The following is a 17,467-nucleotide window of genomic DNA, read 5'->3' as shown; positions in this document are numbered from 1 at the left end:
TATTTAATGTATGCAACAAAAGCGAAGTAAATAGGAACGAATATTATGATATCATATGAACCAACATCTACCTTATTTGTTATTTATGTATCAACTTATTTATTTTCAGTTAGTGATAAATCAAATACAAATTCGATTCCATGGCAAAATGTTATCAACCTAAATTCCTAATGATTATAATTTGTAAAATGATTATTTTATAAACTATGGTTATTATAGATTGATATTATAGAAAAGCCTATAGTCAAGAGAAAATTCATCAAAACTACAGATTTTAATAGGAACTATAGATATTTTGCATGTGATACAAAAAATTTACAATATACTGTATATATGTTTTTATTGAATCTTTCTTAACAAGACTATAAATATTTGTTTCTAAATAGGTCTAGAGGGAAAAAACGTTATGTAAGATACATTAAACGTTTCCCAAAATTAAGGGATAAAAGAGAAAAATAAAACATTATTCCCAGTCAAAATGGCTGATAAACTCAGAATTATGATTATATTGTATCACGTCATATATTCTATAATTAATCATTGCCCTCTAATGTAGACCATAATAAAAATGGTTTATAATATGTTGTTGCGCAGCATATAAAATAGATTTAATTAAACCAGAGATAACGTCATGTCTAAAAATTGCACTGCTGTCCGCTTTTCACTTGTCCTCTTCCGCTCCCCGTTAGCCCTTTGTGTCGTTCACGTCCACGGCGCTTCCTCAGCCGCCGATTTTTTAATTACCCAAAATACCCACACTATCTCCTACACCGCACCCTAATCTCTTTACCATGCGCCACCTAATAAACGCGCACCACGTCAACAATCAACATCTAATATTCCAAATATACCCTCAGACCCATACGTGGCGTCTCATGGTTTGGTAGCAGAACATGACTCTTCTGGGTGCAGTCGTGTTTATAAAACCCCTTCATCTCTTCCTTGTTGATCCTCCACAACTTCCCTCACCAGATATTTCTAAACTCTGTCACTGACGAACCATTGAGTTTAACTAGTTACAGTCGACAACAATGGAGGAGCTGGATCGTTCCCGCGCTTTCGCCAAAGACGTCAAGCGTATCGTCGTTAAGGTATCTTATCGAGAAACGTCTGCATTCTCAGATTTTGATTTGATGCGTGTCGTCATCGTTGTTGTTGTTGCTCGGTGTTCATTGTTGATGTGGATTGGGTTTAGTTTCATATTATATAAGTTTAAAATATGTGATAAATGTGACAATCATATTATTACTATAGTATAGTTTAAAGTGCATATAAACTCAAAATGTTTCTTGAATCTGTTTTGTCTAGTAACTGCGTTTACGAATGTTAATGTGCCTGTCATTAGAAGAGACCAATGATCATTTATGGTGATTAATCGTATATTTATGTTTTTGGAAGTAAAGGTTGGAACCGGTGTTGTGACTGGAAAAAGTGGAAGACTGGCTCTTGGTCGCTTAGGAGCTCTCTGTGAACAGGTGTTTTTTTTTGTTTCTTAATTTATAAATCAGTTTATTTGTTTTTTTGCTTTATTCTCAAATTGTGAAGAGGTTTTATGAAAGACATGTGAAAATGTTTATGTAATTGCACCTTTAATTTTGTTTAAAAAATATATTATAACGTCAGCTTGCGGAATTAAACTCGGATGGATTTGAGGTGATCTTGGTGTCATCTGGTGCGGTTGGCCTTGGCCGTCAAAGGCTTCGCTACAGACAATTAGTCAATAGCAGGTTAATCAAATATTGGCTACTTTTTTAACCATTAGCTTATGGTTTGGGAAGATAACACTGAGATGTTTTTTTTTACTGTGTTTATGATTTAATTTTTTTCTTCTTTTTGCGCTGAAGTTTGTTTATTTATTTATTGTAGCTTTGCGGATCTCCAGAAGCCTCAGAGTGAACTTGATGGAAAGGCTTGTGCTGGTGTTGGACAAAGCAGTCTTATGGCTTATTATGAGACTATGTTCGACCAGGTGATTCTCCTCTTTCTTGAAAAAAAAAAAGTAAACATGGTCTTATTTTTCTAGATTGTTGCCTAAAATTCCAAATATTGATGCTTGTGTTTTTTTTTCTTTGGTCAGCTGGATGTGACGGCGGCTCAACTACTGGTGAATGATAGTAGTTTCAGAGACAAGGAGTTCAGGAAGCAACTTAATGAAACAGTCCAGTCCATGCTTGATTTGAGGGTTATTCCTATTTTCAACGAGAATGATGCTATTAGCACCAGAAGAGCTCCTTATCAGGTTTGTTGGCTTATCTTTTCTCCCTCTTAAGATGTTCAATTTATGTTCTATAGTTTACTGAATCTCTTAGTCTAATGTTCAGCTTCATTGATGCACTTAACATATGCAGGACTCCTCTGGCATCTTTTGGGATAACGACAGCTTAGCTGCTCTACTAGGGTTGGAACTCAAAGCTGATCTTCTGATCATTCTGAGCGATGTCGAAGGTCTTTACACCGGCCCTCCAAGTGACCCTGACTCAAAACTGATCCACACATTCATCAAAGAAAAACATCAAGATGAGATCACATTCGGCGACAAGTCAAGACTAGGAAGAGGTGGCATGACTGCAAAAGTCAAAGCTGCAATGAATGCAGCTTATGCTGGGATCCCTGTCATCATAACCAGGTGTGAACTCCTTTTAAACTCATCATCCATGGTTTTCTTGCTTAGGGGCAAAACTGGTCCTGAGATTTTTGAGACTATTAACAATTTAATAAAAATTATAAATAAATTCATATTAAATTTTTAAATAACTTTAGGAGTCTATGTATGTAAAATTTTTTAAAAAATTAGGGGATCAGGACCGGTTCTGGTTAGAGGAATGTGTATTGGATGGAAAATTTATACTTTTGCTTGCTTTTGTAGTGGGTATTCAGCTGAGAACATAGATAAAGTCCTCAGAGGACTGCGCGTTGGAACGTTATTCCATCAAGATGCTCGTTTATGGGCTCCTGTCACTGATTCTAATGCTCGTGACATGGCAGTTGCTGCAAGGGAGAGTTCAAGAAAGCTTCAGGTACGTTCTAGAGCTTTCTTTAATATTTTGATCATGTCAGAAATGTAATCTAAATTGTTTATAATTTGCTTACAGGCCTTATCTTCAGAAGATAGGAGACAGATTCTGTATAGCGTCGCCGATGCTCTTGAAGCAAATGAGAAAACAATCAGAGATGAGAATGAATTAGATGTGGCTGCTGCACAAGAAGCTGGACTTGAAGAGTCACTGGTGGCTCGCTTAGTTATGACACCTGCTAAGGTAAGAGTGTTTTCACCTCTCTTTTACGACCTATTGGTGTGTTTTCTGACGCTTCCTTGTCTTGTAATTGATAGATCATGAGCCTTGCAGCTTCAGTACGTAAGCTAGCTGATATGGAAGATCCAATTGGCCGTGTTTTAAAGAAAACTGAGGTGATTAGAGGACAACCTATTATCATATAATTAATTTTATCAGTGTTCTAAAAATCGATCCTAAGTGCCAGCCTAGTCAGCAAATCGGATCTGAACAAATTGTTTTTTAAAAAACTCGGTCTAGGCGATCAGAAAATCAGTCTAACTGCCCGCCTAAATATTAATCATCTACAAAGCGCCTAACCACCGCATAAGATTCATTGAACATTGAATTTGACATATAATAGTTGTTTATGATATTTGTTCTTCGTGACAATTGCTCTTACAGGTAGCAGATGGTCTTGTTTTAGAGAAGACCTCATCCCCATTAGGTGTACTCCTGATTGTTTTTGAGTCCAGACCTGATGCACTTGTACAGGTATGTTAAGAGTCCACGTCCTTCTGTTTATCAAATGTGAATGTTCTGAAGCTGTGCTTTGCTTATGAACCAAACAGATAGCTTCACTAGCCATCAGGAGTGGGAATGGTCTTCTATTGAAGGGTGGAAAGGAGGCCCGGCGATCAAATGCTATCTTACACAAGGTACATATACGGCTTACCTCAAAGTTACCACTCTGGATTCGTTTAATTTCATGGTAATTTTTTTAGGTGATTACTGATGCAATTCCAGAGACTGTTGGTGGTAAACTCATCGGACTTGTGACTTCAAGAGAAGAGATTCCTGATTTGCTCAAGGTAAAAAACGAATCTACAAACTTGCAGCTGCAACAAGTGTTTATACTTTTACCAACCATTTACATTTGTGGTACAGCTTGATGACGTTATTGATCTTGTGATCCCAAGAGGCAGCAACAAGCTGGTTTCTCAGATCAAAAATACTACAAAGATCCCTGTCCTAGGTCATGCTGGTACGGTTTCATCTTTGTTTTCTTTAGGAAGATTCTGCTAGAGAGTGATGATGACTTGATTGTTGTACTTTTAGATGGAATCTGTCATGTATACATCGACAAGGCTTGTAATCTAGATATGGCTAAGCGCATAGTTTCTGATGCAAAGCTGGATTATCCAGCAGCCTGTAATGCCATGGTAAAGATAACTTCTACCTTTCCTCAAACTTTCAGTAATGCAATGAACTTTCTCATCTAATCTTCTATTCACCGCTTCTTTTCAGGAAACCCTTCTTGTGCATAAGGATCTAGAGCAGAACGCTGTGCTCAATGAGCTTATATTTGCTATCCAGAGCAACGGTAAGTCATATACATGTACATACCTTCAGTATACTATAGCCTCATGAGGTATATTAAAACTGCAGGAGTTACTTTGTATGGTGGACCAAGGGCAAGTGCAATACTGAACATACCAGAAGCAAGGTCGTTCAAGCATGAGTACTGTTCAAAGTCTTGCACCGTTGAAGTTGTAGATGATGTGCATGGTGCTATAGATCACATTCACGGACATGGGAGGTAAAAAAAAACTCCACATTACAGACATTAACTCTTGTAATCTTTTGCATCTTGTGTTTGAAATGCTCACTCTTTTATCTTGTCTTGTGAGCAGTGCACACACAGACTGCATTGTGACAGAAGATCCAGAAGTTGCAGAGCTATTCCTTCGCCAAGTAGATAGGTAAAGATAACAAGATCACACAAACTTGCTTAATCATCTCTGACTTTGATTGTCTTTGACCAGCGCTGCTGTGTTCCACAACGCAAGCACAAGATTCTCTGATGGTTTTCGATTTGGACTTGGTGCTGAGGTGGGAATAAGCACAGGCAGGATCCATGCCCGTGGTCCAGTGGGAGTGGAAGGATTGCTTACAACAAGATGGTACTGTTTTGGTTTCATTGTTAAAATGGTTATTAGTCATATGAATGGTGGTGGTGGTGGTTTGCAGGATAATGAGAGGAAATGGACAAGTTGTGGATGGAGACAATGGGATTGCTTACACTCATCAAGACATTCCCATCCAAGCTTAGAAGACTTTGTGTTGTGTGTGAGTGTTTGTGTTTGAGAGTTTGAAGAGGAGAGGATGGGCTTTTAGTTTTCCTCTCTGCTAATATCATATATATCCTATTTTAATATTGTTATATTGAAACCCTCTCTCTTATGAGAAGTGGTTTTGATTTTAGGGGTTTAGGGAGTGTGCACCAAAAATAAGTTCCTTTTTACCACATGAAGAACATTTTATTATTAGCTTCTCTTCTTGTCCAAAACAAAACTCTTTGTAAGGCTACCTACACTACACTTTTCTGATGTTATCTTATATCTTTGGGTTTGAGTTTGGTTTTTGCTTTTACAAAAGTTCTCAAAGATTCTTCAAAACGGTTTAAAACATAATGAATGCTAACCTTATCAACATCATTTTCATCAGCCTCAAGACTAGGCATGCTGACTACAACTTTAACATTCTCCCCCTTGTACTATCTAGTCAATTTTACAGTCTGATGCTCAGGATTGTCTTCAATTTTTGTAAGGGAAGATTCATGGAGTCGTCTCTTCATCCCTGCTTCCAACAAAACCCCAATAGAATGCAAGATCAATATCTGCTACTAGCTTACAAAGATCTAACACTTAACACACAGCTCAGAAAGTTTCTAAAGCAAATGCATTGTGAAGAGTGTTTTAGATAAAGACAGTGCCTTTGCTCACACGTAATAAGGACAAAACAACCCCATGATTTCTCTTAAGACCAATGTCTGTTATTGTGAAGTGTGAAGACGCAAGTATAGAGTTGATACAGAAGCTTTTATTTAGAAACTCATAAGAAATATTAATTCAGAATTGATAAGTTACAGAACTTCAAATTACTGAGAAACTGTTTGACACGTTATGGAGACAAAAACACCAAATGGCATAAACCCTAACAACAAGATATACATCATTTTGTTTTGTTTTTTTGTTTTACTTTATTCAACCCAATAATAATAACTGAAAGCACAAAGTTGAGAAAGAAAGAATAGACTCAAAACACACACACAGAAGTTCCAACATAGATATCATATCACATAACTATCTCTGGCTTCAAGATATTGGATTTGATCTCCTTATGTGGCAAAACAACTCCACCATTAGTATAAATCTCATCACCCACATGAACATCTTCCCCAAGTATCGTCATATTCTCAATCCTCGCCCACTGCCCCACCGTTGAATGCCACCCAATGATACTACTCGAGACACACGCATGCTTCTTGATCCTCACCCCACGCATCACCGTGCACCGCGACAGCCTAACCCCTGACTCAACAACACACCCTGGACCAATAGCCACATCCGGTCCTATCAAACACCCTTCCCCAATCTTAGCCGTTTCGTCCACCAAAACATTCCCAACAATGTGTGCACCGGTGGTTAACTTCGCTGGAGATTTCTTCCTCAGAGAGTCTAAGTAGAGTCTCAGGCCAGTTATGTAGTCCTTGGGTTGTCCAATGTCCATCCAGAATCCTGGTAGCACCATTGCATAGAGCCCTTGAGCTGCTGCGATCTTGGGGAAGGTCTCTTTCTCTATTGACGTTGGTCTTAGCTCAATCTTGTCAAGAACAGAGGGGTTTAGAAGGTAGATCCCAGCGTTGATCTTGTTGCCTACATACAGCTTTGGCTTCTCCACAAACTTCTCTACCTTTCCTGTTGTCTCTTCCATCACCACAACTCCATACTTCGACGGTTCATCAACCTATATAACCAGTATACAAACAAGTTCACATTAGATGAATAAACATACTAGTCCCTTAGTCCTGGGCATATTATCCGAGACCCGAAAACCAAACCAAAATAACCCGAAACTGGAGCAAAATTTACAAAAACTCCTATCTCTCTAAACCCGAAAAACCGAAACCGAATATTTTTCAATTTTCCGGGTTTAACTCGAGTTTTCGGGTTTTTTTTTCAGTTTATTGGCTTTAAACCCGAACCTAACCCGAACTAAAACTAATTCAGCTTCACTTCGGGATTTATAAAAAAATAGAAAACCAACCCGAAGACGACATTACCCGAACCGATCCGATCCAAAAAATGTCGGGTCCTAAACACCCCAATCCAAATAACCCGAAAACCGAATAACCCGAACCAGACACCCGGATTCACAGTACTACTAGTCCCCCATATTAGATCAGATTAGTCTCACCTTTGTGACCATAATGGAGGCTTCCCCACCATGAGCTTTGTGAAACTCAATCATTTCCCTGAGCGGGTACTCACTAATCACATCACTGTTGAGCACAAAGAAAGGCTCTCCAGAACCATCAATCAACTTGTCTCTCGCTAAAGCCAGAGGACCAGCAGTTCCCATAGGCTCAGTCTCCTGTGAGCAAGTGATTTTGATCTCGAGCTTTGCCTCAAAGTCCTTCAAGAAGTTAAGCATCACCTCAGGCTGGTAATTGATGGCCAACACCACCTCATCAACTCCAACTGCCTTAAGCGCCTCTATCTATAAAACATTAATGATGAAAAAGTGGTTAGCTAGCAGAAGGCCTAACATTGTAAGAGAAGAATGGTGCATTGTAGTAGTTATACCTGATGAAGGATCATGGGTTTGTTAGCAAAATCAACGAGAGGCTTTGGGAAGCTTAGAGTCAATGGTCTCAAGCGAGTACCGAACCCTCCAACGAGAATGAGTGCCTTCATCTTTGATGAAACTAAAACTCCCTTTTTTTTTTCCTGTAATAAATGCTAACGTCAGATCTAATGAAGATTGATGCGAATGAAACAAAAGGCCAATGAAATTCAGATCCACAAAACACACAATTGATCAAAAACGATACAAAAAAAAAAAACTAAATCAAGACAAAGCAGACACCTTTTGCCCAAAAAAGAAAAAAAAACAGCTGTGTAATCATTCAGACAACAAACCCAACAGCTGTTTAAAGTAGCAACACGTTACTAAGATGATTAAAAAAACTCTAAGCTTAAACCCAGATCAGACAAAAACAAAATGCAAACTCAGAGGAACATGCATCACATCACATGGAGAGCAAAGTATGAAACTTTAAGGCATTACCTTTGGAATAGAGATCTCACCGGATCGAAGAGATCTGAGAGAGTTTGGGGGTCAGGCTGAGATGTGATGAACGAAGGGCAAGTTATTTATCAAAAGGACATCCTGTTATATATACACCGTGACGATAACGAAAAGAATGCGTTATTTTGATAATTAAATAAAAAACATATTGTATAAAAAAATTTACATGTTAATTTGAGACTTTGACTTTGTTTTCTGGGTGGAGAAGTAAAGGTCCAACGTCGCGTAGATGTTTACCAATCCCCTCCCCAAACCTTCTTTGGTTAGGCCATCTCTTCTGAACCGGTCAAATTTAATGTTTTTTTTTTCTTCTCTATGCTGAGTTTTATTACCTTTTCTGTTGTTTTAAGACTTCTTATAATTTTACACATGTTTTAAGTTAAGTCTCAGAAAAAAATATTATATAAATAATTTTTTCAACCAAATTTTTTTTTTTTTTTGAGTTCGGAATACAGAAGAAAAAAAAACAACTTTCTGTGTGTTATTAAACCATCAACACTTTAATTATTTTTCTTACCCTTGTTCTTTTATAAGGAGTATAAACTTTTTAGTTGCTATGAAAATTCTTTCCCAAATGATAACTGAAAACATGATTTGCAATTATAATGAAAAATAAAATTCAAAGATAGAAAACATTCATTTCTGTTTGACTAGAAAACATTGTCTTATATTTCTATTTATAATTTACAAATTTCTATTTAATTTTTTAACTTAGTTTAACTTTAACTTGTAAAGAAACTTTGGTATATGTATAATGAGTATGCACATAATATAATGCAATCATATTTGTTTTTAAATTCAATTTTAATCATTGAGTTACTTTAATTCAATTGAGTAAAATTAGTTTATGAAAGCGGTAGTAAATATCACTGAATTTCATAGTGACTCGACCCTTTTTGAAAGCGGTAGTAGTACTAGTTTCATTTCAATGGATTCAGTATCAAAATATAGTAAAGTAACATATTATATCTTCTTCTTTCTTACTGAACTTTAGTAACATATTATATCTTATAAAGTGTGGTAAGAGATAGCCGTAATATGCTCATTGTTATATCATCGCGAATGTTCTTTGTAGATATTTATTGAAATTCCTGTTTTGTGGTAAGGAAGATTTTATTTTGGTAGTTAGTATTATCATTCCACACACTAACTTTTCAGTATAGATGTGTATGTCTGTGGTGTAAAACATTTATTTATCAATCAAGATGTATACTTGTCGTCATATTATATCAAAACAACGTTTTAACACCGGAGAGGCATGCATTCATCATGACAGAATCACAACATACATTCTAATAAAATTTAGTACTTACGTAAGTGAATAAGGGACTACTTAATCTGATATTTCATATAATGAAGAACCGATCGAACATGGCATAAAATAGGCCATGGAACCAAAAAAATATATGTTTTCTACTCTTTTCCCGAAAAATAATAATAATAATTCCAGATAAATCGAGAAAACATAGATAGGAAACCCTTATAAACTAAGATGAGTGGACTAAATGTAAAATGTTAAAAACCGAATAGGTTTGGTATACTAGATTAAGAATATGCAGATTCTATTGTGATATGCGCAGCATGCACTAGCAAGAATACTAAAACAATTCATATTGTGTAATGTCTCTGTAGTGCGGGCCAATCTCTTGGATAAGAGCGAAGCTGCATGGCTAAGGCTGTGAACACTAAAGAGCTAGAAAGAATAAGTACTACTCAATTTGATCTATATATCACATGAATCACATTCCCTAATGTCTATTTCCAATCATTGTTTGCTTGTCTCTACCTTACAATTTGCAGTTGATGCGAATATTTTTGAGTTTACCTTCTTCCCCACGCGATATGACAATGTTTACCTTTGGCCTTTTTCCTTAATACTTTAAATTTTATAAATATAGTGGTGCAACCGACACATTACCTTTGTTATTGTTAATGCTTTTGATTTGATAAAAAATAGTAGTGTATGTAAGGAATTTAAATAAACTGATTTGTTTCTATTTGAATCATTAGTAGGTTTTCAAGTGGTTTTAGATCAGTGTATAATGTATATATGTTTATATCTTGTATCATCACTTAAGTTATATAAAGCTTACTATGTATGAACGTGTATTTATAAATCTCTTTGATTACCAAAAAAAAATGTTTATAAATCTCATGGTTCTCAGCGTTTCAACAAAAGCTTCAGACGTTTCTATCATATATAGCTTCTAACTAATTTAAAACTCTCTGTAAGAACACTACAACGTGATTTTATGTGCCCAAAGAGAAAAACACTTTGCACAAAACAGAGAGAAGGAATCAAGTGGTCTCATGGTTTCTCACAAATCTCATTGTAGACTGAACTGGAAAGAACTAAATATTAGCAGCTCAAATGTTTTTAAGAAAAAAGAAACACATCGAATACCACAACAATTCAAGACTATATATCTTCACTTCGTCAAAACTTCTGTTTGTCAAAATATTCAAATCAGATTACGCTTTGACAATATTATAATACGGCACCATATATAAGTTGTTATGTATGCATAAACTAAAATTATTTTGGCAATAGATCCAAGGTTAAAAGCATATTCCATTTTGACATATACACGCCACCATCAAACGCGCCACTAACGAAGAGTGCAGAAGTACCCCATATGCCCAAATAAAAACACTAGACCATTTATAAAATCAACGTTATAGAAAAGTCAAATGATTATAGAATGTGAAAAGTGCCAAATTAAGTGGTGGAAATACACTAAAGCAACCTCATGAAGTGAAGAGTTAGGCAGCCTCTTGATTTCAGCTTTGACCCACAGACTTTGCCCATAGATCAATCATTTAATAATGATGTTATATGATTATATCATGTTATAAATGGGTAGACTATATATATGGAATTGGGGCGGGCCTAGAACCATAATTCTTCATGGGCTGACATACGCTCAAATCAAACTCAGGTATATAAAAGAGATTATTTGCGTATGAACCACTTTCACAAGAGAGAAAAGAAAAGAGAAAACCCTAAAACTTGCATCTCACGGCAGCTCTTCCGACAAGACAAAGACATAGTGTTGACTTTAACGATGAAATAGCAACAAAAAGAAGATTAACTTCAAAGCTTGCTTTTAATAATCCAAAGCTTTTACAAACAACGCAAGCCAAAAGCTTTACACTACTGTAGACATACTACAAACAATTATTTTCATTACAATTAGAAAAAGTCAAAGTAGTGATGTAGTTTGGTGCAGCCGTGATGAAGTCAGAAGGGTTCAAGCACTTAAATCGAACCTACGTCCTCCTCAATTGCCTTGCATTTGTAGTGCTTATATCACAGCCCAACACACTGCTCACACTTCTCTTCTTGCTTGATTGTCCACTCGACGTCGAGCTCTTATCCGCTGCTGCAACCGTGTTCAGCAACTCAGGCAGCACAGAGGGACAGCTCTGGTTCAAGTGCTTGAACCCTTCGGACTTCGTCACGGCTGCACCAAAACCACATCACTACTTTAAATATCTTTGAAAGTGTTGTTGCCACATTATCAACATTCAGCTCTTCACATAATATCTTTAACCTTCCCGAGGTCAGCAGCTGCCAATAGATGCTTTATCATGTTTGTGAACGAAGCGGTGTAATATCATGCACATCAGGAAGTACATCCGTGTAGATGAAGCTAAGCATAGCCTGAAAGATAGAAGGCTCCATGTCCTCTATGACCACTTTACCCACACTGTTATTCCCAACCGGTCCATAGAACTGAGCTCTAAAGACCGGCGAGCGTGCTGCAAGGATCAGTTTGTGAGCTTTGTAAGTCTCATCTCCGACTTGGAAAGCAATGTCGCAGCCAAGTTCAGAGTCTAACAAGTCTTTCAATCCCTGGCCCATATTAGACGGTGGCGGCACAATGCCAAACTGTTTGGGACCCTCAAGACAAGCTCTAACAACGCCAACGGTACAGTTGATGATAAGACAATCGTCCTTTAACTAGTCAGAGGCTTCTAAAGCTGTTCTTCTTAAAAAGCGTTTGTAACCCCTGAAGAGATGCACAAGAAAGAGTTCAAATTAGGATTCACAATACTTCAGAACGTTAAAGAAGGCTTGGACGTTTAGGTACCCTTTTTGAACGGATTTTTTGCATTTTCGGGCCCCACTCGGGTTTTAAATATATTGATTGGTTTGGTTAGTAATACTTCAGTCTAAGACCCACTTTTGTATGATTAAATATCATATCAAAATAAACATGAAATTAAGTATTTAAGGTTGTTATTTATGTGTCGAACACTTATTTTCAGAGATGATATCAAAATAAACATGAAATTGAGTATTCGAAGCATTTATTTATATTTTTAATACTTATTTCGGATACTAATTCAGCTATTCTGGCAAAAAAAAATCGGTTTTTGAACTTTTTCGAAGTACTATTCTGGTTCGGTTACTAACACTTCGGCGTCCGAATACATTCTTTACCATTAGTTAGGATCCATTTGGATTTGGATTTTGATCTCGAGTGTTTCACAGGCTACTACTCAGCATTTCAAATACATTTTTAATCTCTCAAATGGTAAGAATTGAGAAAAGAGTGACATTACCGAACGCTCAGGCTTAGGCAAAATTATTAAAAGCATTTCAGTTTTTACAACAGACAAAAAAATGAAAAAAAAAATCAATAACACAAATATTAAACAAACTGCGCGAAGCGCTACAAATATATAATTTTAAATTCAATCTAATCATCGAATTATAATTTAATTGCGTAGAATCTGTCTATAATTTTGACTGATAGTATTAACGTTATAAATAATGGCTCAACCCATTATAAAAGCGGTAGTATTAATATTAGTTTTATTTCATTGGATTCTGTATCAAGAAATTGAAAAGTAACACACAATCGATCTCTATCTATCATTTGAAACAACAACATTGTGGTATGGTCGCGCCTCCAGAAACAAAAGCACACTCTCCTCCTGAATAATTATGAGCAATACAATTTTTACTACATTGCCTATTTCCATACTGTTGCGCACATCTTCCAATGCATGTTTCACCTTGTCCTTGTTTAATCCCTGCAAATACACAACCAAGTGTGTTTGTAAGACATTTGATGAAAACAATTTTACATAAATATCACACATAACTGGTTTATACCAAATCTGTATTAAAAATAAAAGAAATTATGCAACCATTGCACTTAAGAAGATAAAAGATAGTTGAACAATAAAAAGTTACCTGGCCTCGCCATAACTCTATCGTTTGAAAACGAAATTGTCAGCATTATTATAAGAAAAAGAGTCACAGATGATTTTGTAAAAGCCATTGTGTTTATTTTACTATTAGTTTGATATTCAAAACACAAGTGAAATTTTATAATTGTCTATATCTTCAAGAGGTACTCTATTTATATAACTTTTTGTAGAGTAGAAATCTTAACCATGAAAAACATTTCTCTATTTGTCACATTAAGTTTGACCAACGACTGATATGAGGTTGGACTAAAGTCTAAAACTTCTATAAAATTTGACTAAATCTTAAACAAAACTTGACTAAAATTATTAAACTTTTAACTAAACCTCATGTGGATTTAGCTTTTCACTGTATAATATTGAGTCGGTCATGATGACTAAACCCTAAAGAGAGAAATTGGTTCATGAGTTTTTAAATTATGATACCATTAAAATTGATTAATTTCTTTTAAGGATACGATCTTATTTACCGACTATAAATAGTCAAGACTACTACAACTTTACAGGAAATTATATGGTATAATATCTAAAGTATACAAAAGTTGTTAGCAACAGAATCCTGGATTATATCGCTCACAAATCTCATTGTTGACTGAAAAGAACTAAATATTAGCAGTTCAATGATTTTGGTTTAAAATAAATATAATAACATTATAGAAAGTCCAATGATTTAAAAAATGTGAAAAGTGCCAAAAGTAGTGGAAATACACTAAGCAACCTCACGGAGTGAAGAGGTAGGCAGCTTCTTGATTTCAGCTTTGACCCACACACTTTACCCATAATCATTTAATAATGACAATTGATTATCTCATGTTATAAATGAGTTTAGACTATATAAATGGAATTTGGGCCAGGCCTAAAACCATTATTCTTCATGGGCTGCGATACGCTCAAATCAAACACAGATATATATAAAAAAAAGACGATTTACTTATTAACCACTTTCACAAGATAGAGAAGAAAAGAGAAAACCCTCAAACTTGCATCTCACGGCAGCTTTTCAGACGAAACAAAGACTCAATGGCGACTTTAACGATGAGATGCAACAAAAAAGACTATTAACTCCAAAGCTTTTAACCTAGTATTATCCAAAGCTTTTACAAACACGCAAAGCAAAACAGATGTTCCATTGCCTAAAGCTTTACACTAACTGTAGACATACTACAAACAATTATTTTCATTACAATAAGTAAAAAGTCTAGCAAAGTAGCATCAGACTAAAGCATTACTTGCACTTGGGTCGATCCTACCTACGTCCTCCTCACCTGTCTCGCATTTGTTGTGCTTGTATCACAGCCCAACACACTGCTCACACTTCTTTTCTTGCTTGACTGTCCACTCGACGACGTCGAGCTCTTATCCGCTGCTGCAACTGTGTTTAGCAACTCAGGCAACACAGAGGGACAGCTCTGGTTCAAGTGCTTGAAACCTTCTGACTTCATTACGGCTGCAGCAAAACACATGACTACTTTTTTTAGTTTTTCCTAGATTCTGTTCACGGATAATAATATATTTAATGTATATCCATCCATGTTTACTATCTTATCACACAACACTGCTGTTACAGCCGAAGCAAGAAAACATGATCAACACTTACCTCGCAAATTTGCTGGAGATGCAACAAATTTTAAGCAGAAGGCTTTGAGCTGCAAGAACTGGTGTTGGTCAGCTAGTGCAAGTGTTGTTGCCACATTATCAACGTTTAGTTCTTCACATAGAAAAGCTTCACACAGTATCTTTAACCTCCCAAGGTCATAGAGGTCAGCAGCTGCCAATAGATGCTGTATCATGTTCGTGAACGAAGCGGTAGAAGTAGACCCTGTAATCTCATGCACATCAGGAAGTACATCCGTGTAGATGAAGCTAAGCATAGCCTACAAAAAAATTTCAAAAACTCCAAGTCAGTACAACTTTAAGTTGAATGTACAACTAACTATCAACGTTACCTTAAAGATTGAAGGCTCCATGTCCTCTATGACTACTCTATCCACACTGTTATTCCCAACTGGTCCATAGAACTGAGCTCTAAAGACCGGCGAGCGTGCTGCGAGGATCAGTTTGTGAGCTTTGTAAGTCTCATCTCCGACTTGGAAAGCAATGTCGCAGCCAAGTTCAGAGTCTAACAAGTCTTTCAATCCCTGACCCATGTTTGAAGGTGGTGGCACAATGCCAAACTGTTTAGGACCCTCAAGGCGAGCTCTAACGACGCCAACAGTACAGTTGATGATAAGACAATCATCCTTCAAGTAGTCAGATGCTTCCAAAGCTGTTCTTCTTAAAAAGCGTTTGTAACCCCTGAAATGATCCACAAGAAAGAGTTCAAAATAAGGGTTCACAATACTTCAAAACAACTCCCACTATTAAAAACGTTCCGATAAAGAAGGCTTGCACGTTCAGGTACCCTTTTGGTTCGGTTAATAATACTTCAGGGTTTTTTGAATATATTTCCACGACCCTCCGTATTGTTAAATATCATATCAAAATAAACATGAAATTAAGCATTTGAGGTATTTATTTATGTTTTAAATACTTATTTTCAGATATGGTATCAAAATGAACATGAAAATGAGTAATTGAGGCAGTTAATTTATGTTTTTTAATACTTATTTCGGATACTAATTCAGTTATTCCGGCCCAATTTTCGTGGTTCTGGACTTTTTCGAGGTACCGTTCTGGTTCGGCTACTAACACTTCGGGTCCAGATACATTTTACATGATCCATTTGGATTCGGATTTGGCAGGCCTACTTCAAAGCATTTCAAAATACATTTTCCATCTCTGGAAAGGTAAGAATCGAGTAAAGAGTAACAATACCACATACTCCCTTTATACTTAAGCGTATAAGGCCCTCCTTCAAGCGCCCGATCGAAATGACTATGAACCTTATGCCTCCCTCTCCCGCTCTGATCCATCAGCGTCAGCTCGAACAAAGCCCTAATGTCGCTCGAATCGCTCGCCAAGGCGATGAAGAGAGAGACGTAGGTGGAGTTCTCCTCGGGGTTCTTCCCGTCGGGGTAGAAGTAGATCACCCAGTCGTATCCGTTCACGGAGAAGACGTCGCTCTGTATGTACCTCCCCGGGCTCATGCCTTTGGCGAGAGAGTAGCCTTTGATCGTGAATTGGTGCGATCCGTTCACCGTCTCCATTACGGTTGTTGATACCGAATCGTGATTCGGATGAGATGCGCTCATCGTCGCCGTCGATTTGATTTTGAAAATGATAAAAGCTCCGTTTGATTGGAGATGATACTTTAGGACTGCGGGTTCGGTAGAAGTTTGGTTTGTTAGTTTGATTCGGTTAAAATTGTGACGAACTGAACCAAAATAAATTCGATTGGATTTGGTTTGGTTTGGTTTAGTATTCGGATGGTTTTGGTTTGTGGAGATTCTACCGGATTTTAACTAAGGTTTCGGTTTTGGTTATGATTAGGTGTTCGATTTAAATTGATTGGGATTTTAAATAGTTTTTGGTTATTTCAGTTAGTTCTTGTTCAGAATTTGGTTGAATTTGATATGATTTGTTTATAAAAGAAATTAAACTAACCGATTATCAAACCAAACCAAATTTAAATAGATTCTAAATCAAACATGAACCGGGGACAGTTAAGTTTGTTCGGTTCGGTTCAGTTCAGTTCAAATCCATATGGTTAAATGATGGTGTTGCTTTGAGAATTTGGAGAAATGGTTGTTTCGTTTTTTAGGTAAATAAAAATTACTGCCAAACGAATATTGAATAGTTGAAAATGTTAACAAAACACCAATGACATACGTTTTAAGTCCATTTTAGTTTTATGAAAAAAAAATGAAGTGAAAATTCAATTTAAAATTTGAATTTAACTTCGGATATTTCGTTTTGTTTCAGGCAATTTGTTTGAAATTTAA

General features: G+C 36.4%; 3 protein-coding genes, 1 long non-coding RNA gene and 1 pseudogene across 6 annotated transcripts; 1 reads left to right on the top strand and 4 right to left on the bottom strand.

Moving 5' to 3' along the window:
* The first annotated feature begins 913 nt into the window (after positions 1 to 913).
* LOC103865746 (delta-1-pyrroline-5-carboxylate synthase A) lies at positions 914 to 5,607 on the top strand. Of its 2 annotated transcripts, XM_009143589.3 has the most exons (19): positions 914 to 1,091; positions 1,404 to 1,475; positions 1,624 to 1,727; positions 1,867 to 1,969; positions 2,078 to 2,239; positions 2,349 to 2,626; positions 2,867 to 3,017; positions 3,093 to 3,257; positions 3,332 to 3,409; positions 3,678 to 3,767; positions 3,845 to 3,931; positions 3,998 to 4,084; positions 4,161 to 4,257; positions 4,332 to 4,435; positions 4,521 to 4,596; positions 4,662 to 4,812; positions 4,907 to 4,975; positions 5,039 to 5,176; positions 5,244 to 5,607. In XM_009143589.3, the coding sequence occupies exons 1-19, from the start codon at positions 1,032 to 1,034 to the stop codon at positions 5,323 to 5,325; spliced, it is 2,154 nt and encodes a 717-aa protein (XP_009141837.2). In that variant the 5' UTR covers positions 914 to 1,031; the 3' UTR covers positions 5,326 to 5,607. The 2 variants fall into 2 exon arrangements, with proteins under 2 accessions (XP_009141837.2, XP_033145933.1); XM_033290042.1 differs by lacking the exon at positions 1,624 to 1,727 and having other exon boundaries at positions 996 to 1,091.
* A 527-nt stretch (positions 5,608 to 6,134) lies between these two features.
* LOC103865745 (mannose-1-phosphate guanylyltransferase 1) lies at positions 6,135 to 8,575 on the bottom strand. Its single transcript, XM_033290043.1, has 4 exons — positions 8,345 to 8,575; positions 7,862 to 8,003; positions 7,473 to 7,775; positions 6,135 to 7,022 (listed from the first exon to the last, which is right to left on the bottom strand). The coding sequence occupies exons 2-4, from the start codon at positions 7,970 to 7,972 to the stop codon at positions 6,351 to 6,353; spliced, it is 1,086 nt and encodes a 361-aa protein (XP_033145934.1). The 5' UTR covers positions 7,973 to 8,003; positions 8,345 to 8,575; the 3' UTR covers positions 6,135 to 6,350.
* Positions 8,576 to 11,413: 2,838 nt separating this feature from the next.
* Positions 11,414 to 12,806, bottom strand: LOC103866011 (annotated as a pseudogene).
* A 365-nt stretch (positions 12,807 to 13,171) lies between these two features.
* Positions 13,172 to 14,038, bottom strand: LOC103865742. The gene is made up of 2 exons (XR_632459.2): positions 13,573 to 14,038; positions 13,172 to 13,409 (listed from the first exon to the last, which is right to left on the bottom strand). It is a non-coding gene; the product is annotated as an uncharacterized LOC103865742 (long non-coding RNA).
* A 505-nt stretch (positions 14,039 to 14,543) lies between these two features.
* On the bottom strand, positions 14,544 to 17,316 carry LOC103865743 (BTB/POZ and MATH domain-containing protein 3). 2 transcript variants are annotated; one of them, XM_018658168.2, is made up of 4 exons: positions 16,401 to 17,316; positions 15,533 to 15,881; positions 15,184 to 15,460; positions 14,544 to 15,051 (listed from the first exon to the last, which is right to left on the bottom strand). In XM_018658168.2, exons 1-4 carry the CDS (start codon positions 16,775 to 16,777, stop codon positions 14,837 to 14,839), a joined length of 1,218 nt encoding a protein of 405 aa, XP_018513684.1. In that variant the 5' UTR covers positions 16,778 to 17,316; the 3' UTR covers positions 14,544 to 14,836. The 2 variants fall into 2 exon arrangements, with proteins under 2 accessions (XP_018513684.1, XP_009141835.1); XM_009143587.3 differs by having other exon boundaries at positions 14,544 to 15,033; positions 16,401 to 16,986.
* Positions 17,317 to 17,467: the final 151 nt, after the last annotated feature.

The sequence above is a fragment of the Brassica rapa genome, chromosome A04 (assembly GCF_000309985.2).
Source record: "Brassica rapa cultivar Chiifu-401-42 chromosome A04, CAAS_Brap_v3.01, whole genome shotgun sequence".
In the NCBI taxonomy this organism is placed as follows: domain Eukaryota; kingdom Viridiplantae; phylum Streptophyta; class Magnoliopsida; order Brassicales; family Brassicaceae; genus Brassica; species Brassica rapa.
The sequence above is the reverse complement of the archived record's forward strand: the minus strand, read 5'-3'. Positions and strand labels throughout refer to the sequence as shown.

What these genes read in the sequence shown, in the direction of transcription:
- LOC103865746 (XM_009143589.3), top strand. Translation starts at nt 1,032, where the DNA reads ATGGAGGAGCTGGATCGTTCCCGCGCTTTCGCCAAAGACGTCAAGCGT. An exon ending in CCAGAAGAGCTCCTTATCAG is followed by an intron (nt 2,240 to 2,348) that starts GTTTGTTGGCTT and finishes TAACATATGCAG; the next exon opens with GACTCCTCTGGCATCTTTTG. An exon ending in CAAATGCTATCTTACACAAG is followed by an intron (nt 3,932 to 3,997) that starts GTACATATACGG and finishes TAATTTTTTTAG; the next exon opens with GTGATTACTGATGCAATTCC.
- LOC103865743 (XM_018658168.2), bottom strand. Translation starts at nt 16,777, where the DNA reads ATGAGCGCATCTCATCCGAATCACGATTCGGTATCAACAACCGTAATG. An exon ending in TGGAGCCTTCAATCTTTAAG is followed by an intron (nt 15,461 to 15,532) that starts GTAACGTTGATA and finishes ATTTTTTTGTAG; the next exon opens with GCTATGCTTAGCTTCATCTA. An exon ending in ATCTCCAGCAAATTTGCGAG is followed by an intron (nt 15,052 to 15,183) that starts GTAAGTGTTGAT and finishes TAAAAAAAGTAG; the next exon opens with TCATGTGTTTTGCTGCAGCC.
- LOC103865745 (XM_033290043.1), bottom strand. Translation starts at nt 7,972, where the DNA reads ATGAAGGCACTCATTCTCGTTGGAGGGTTCGGTACTCGCTTGAGACCA. An exon ending in AACCCATGATCCTTCATCAG is followed by an intron (nt 7,776 to 7,861) that starts GTATAACTACTA and finishes AATGTTTTATAG; the next exon opens with ATAGAGGCGCTTAAGGCAGT. An exon ending in CCTCCATTATGGTCACAAAG is followed by an intron (nt 7,023 to 7,472) that starts GTGAGACTAATC and finishes CTGGTTATATAG; the next exon opens with GTTGATGAACCGTCGAAGTA.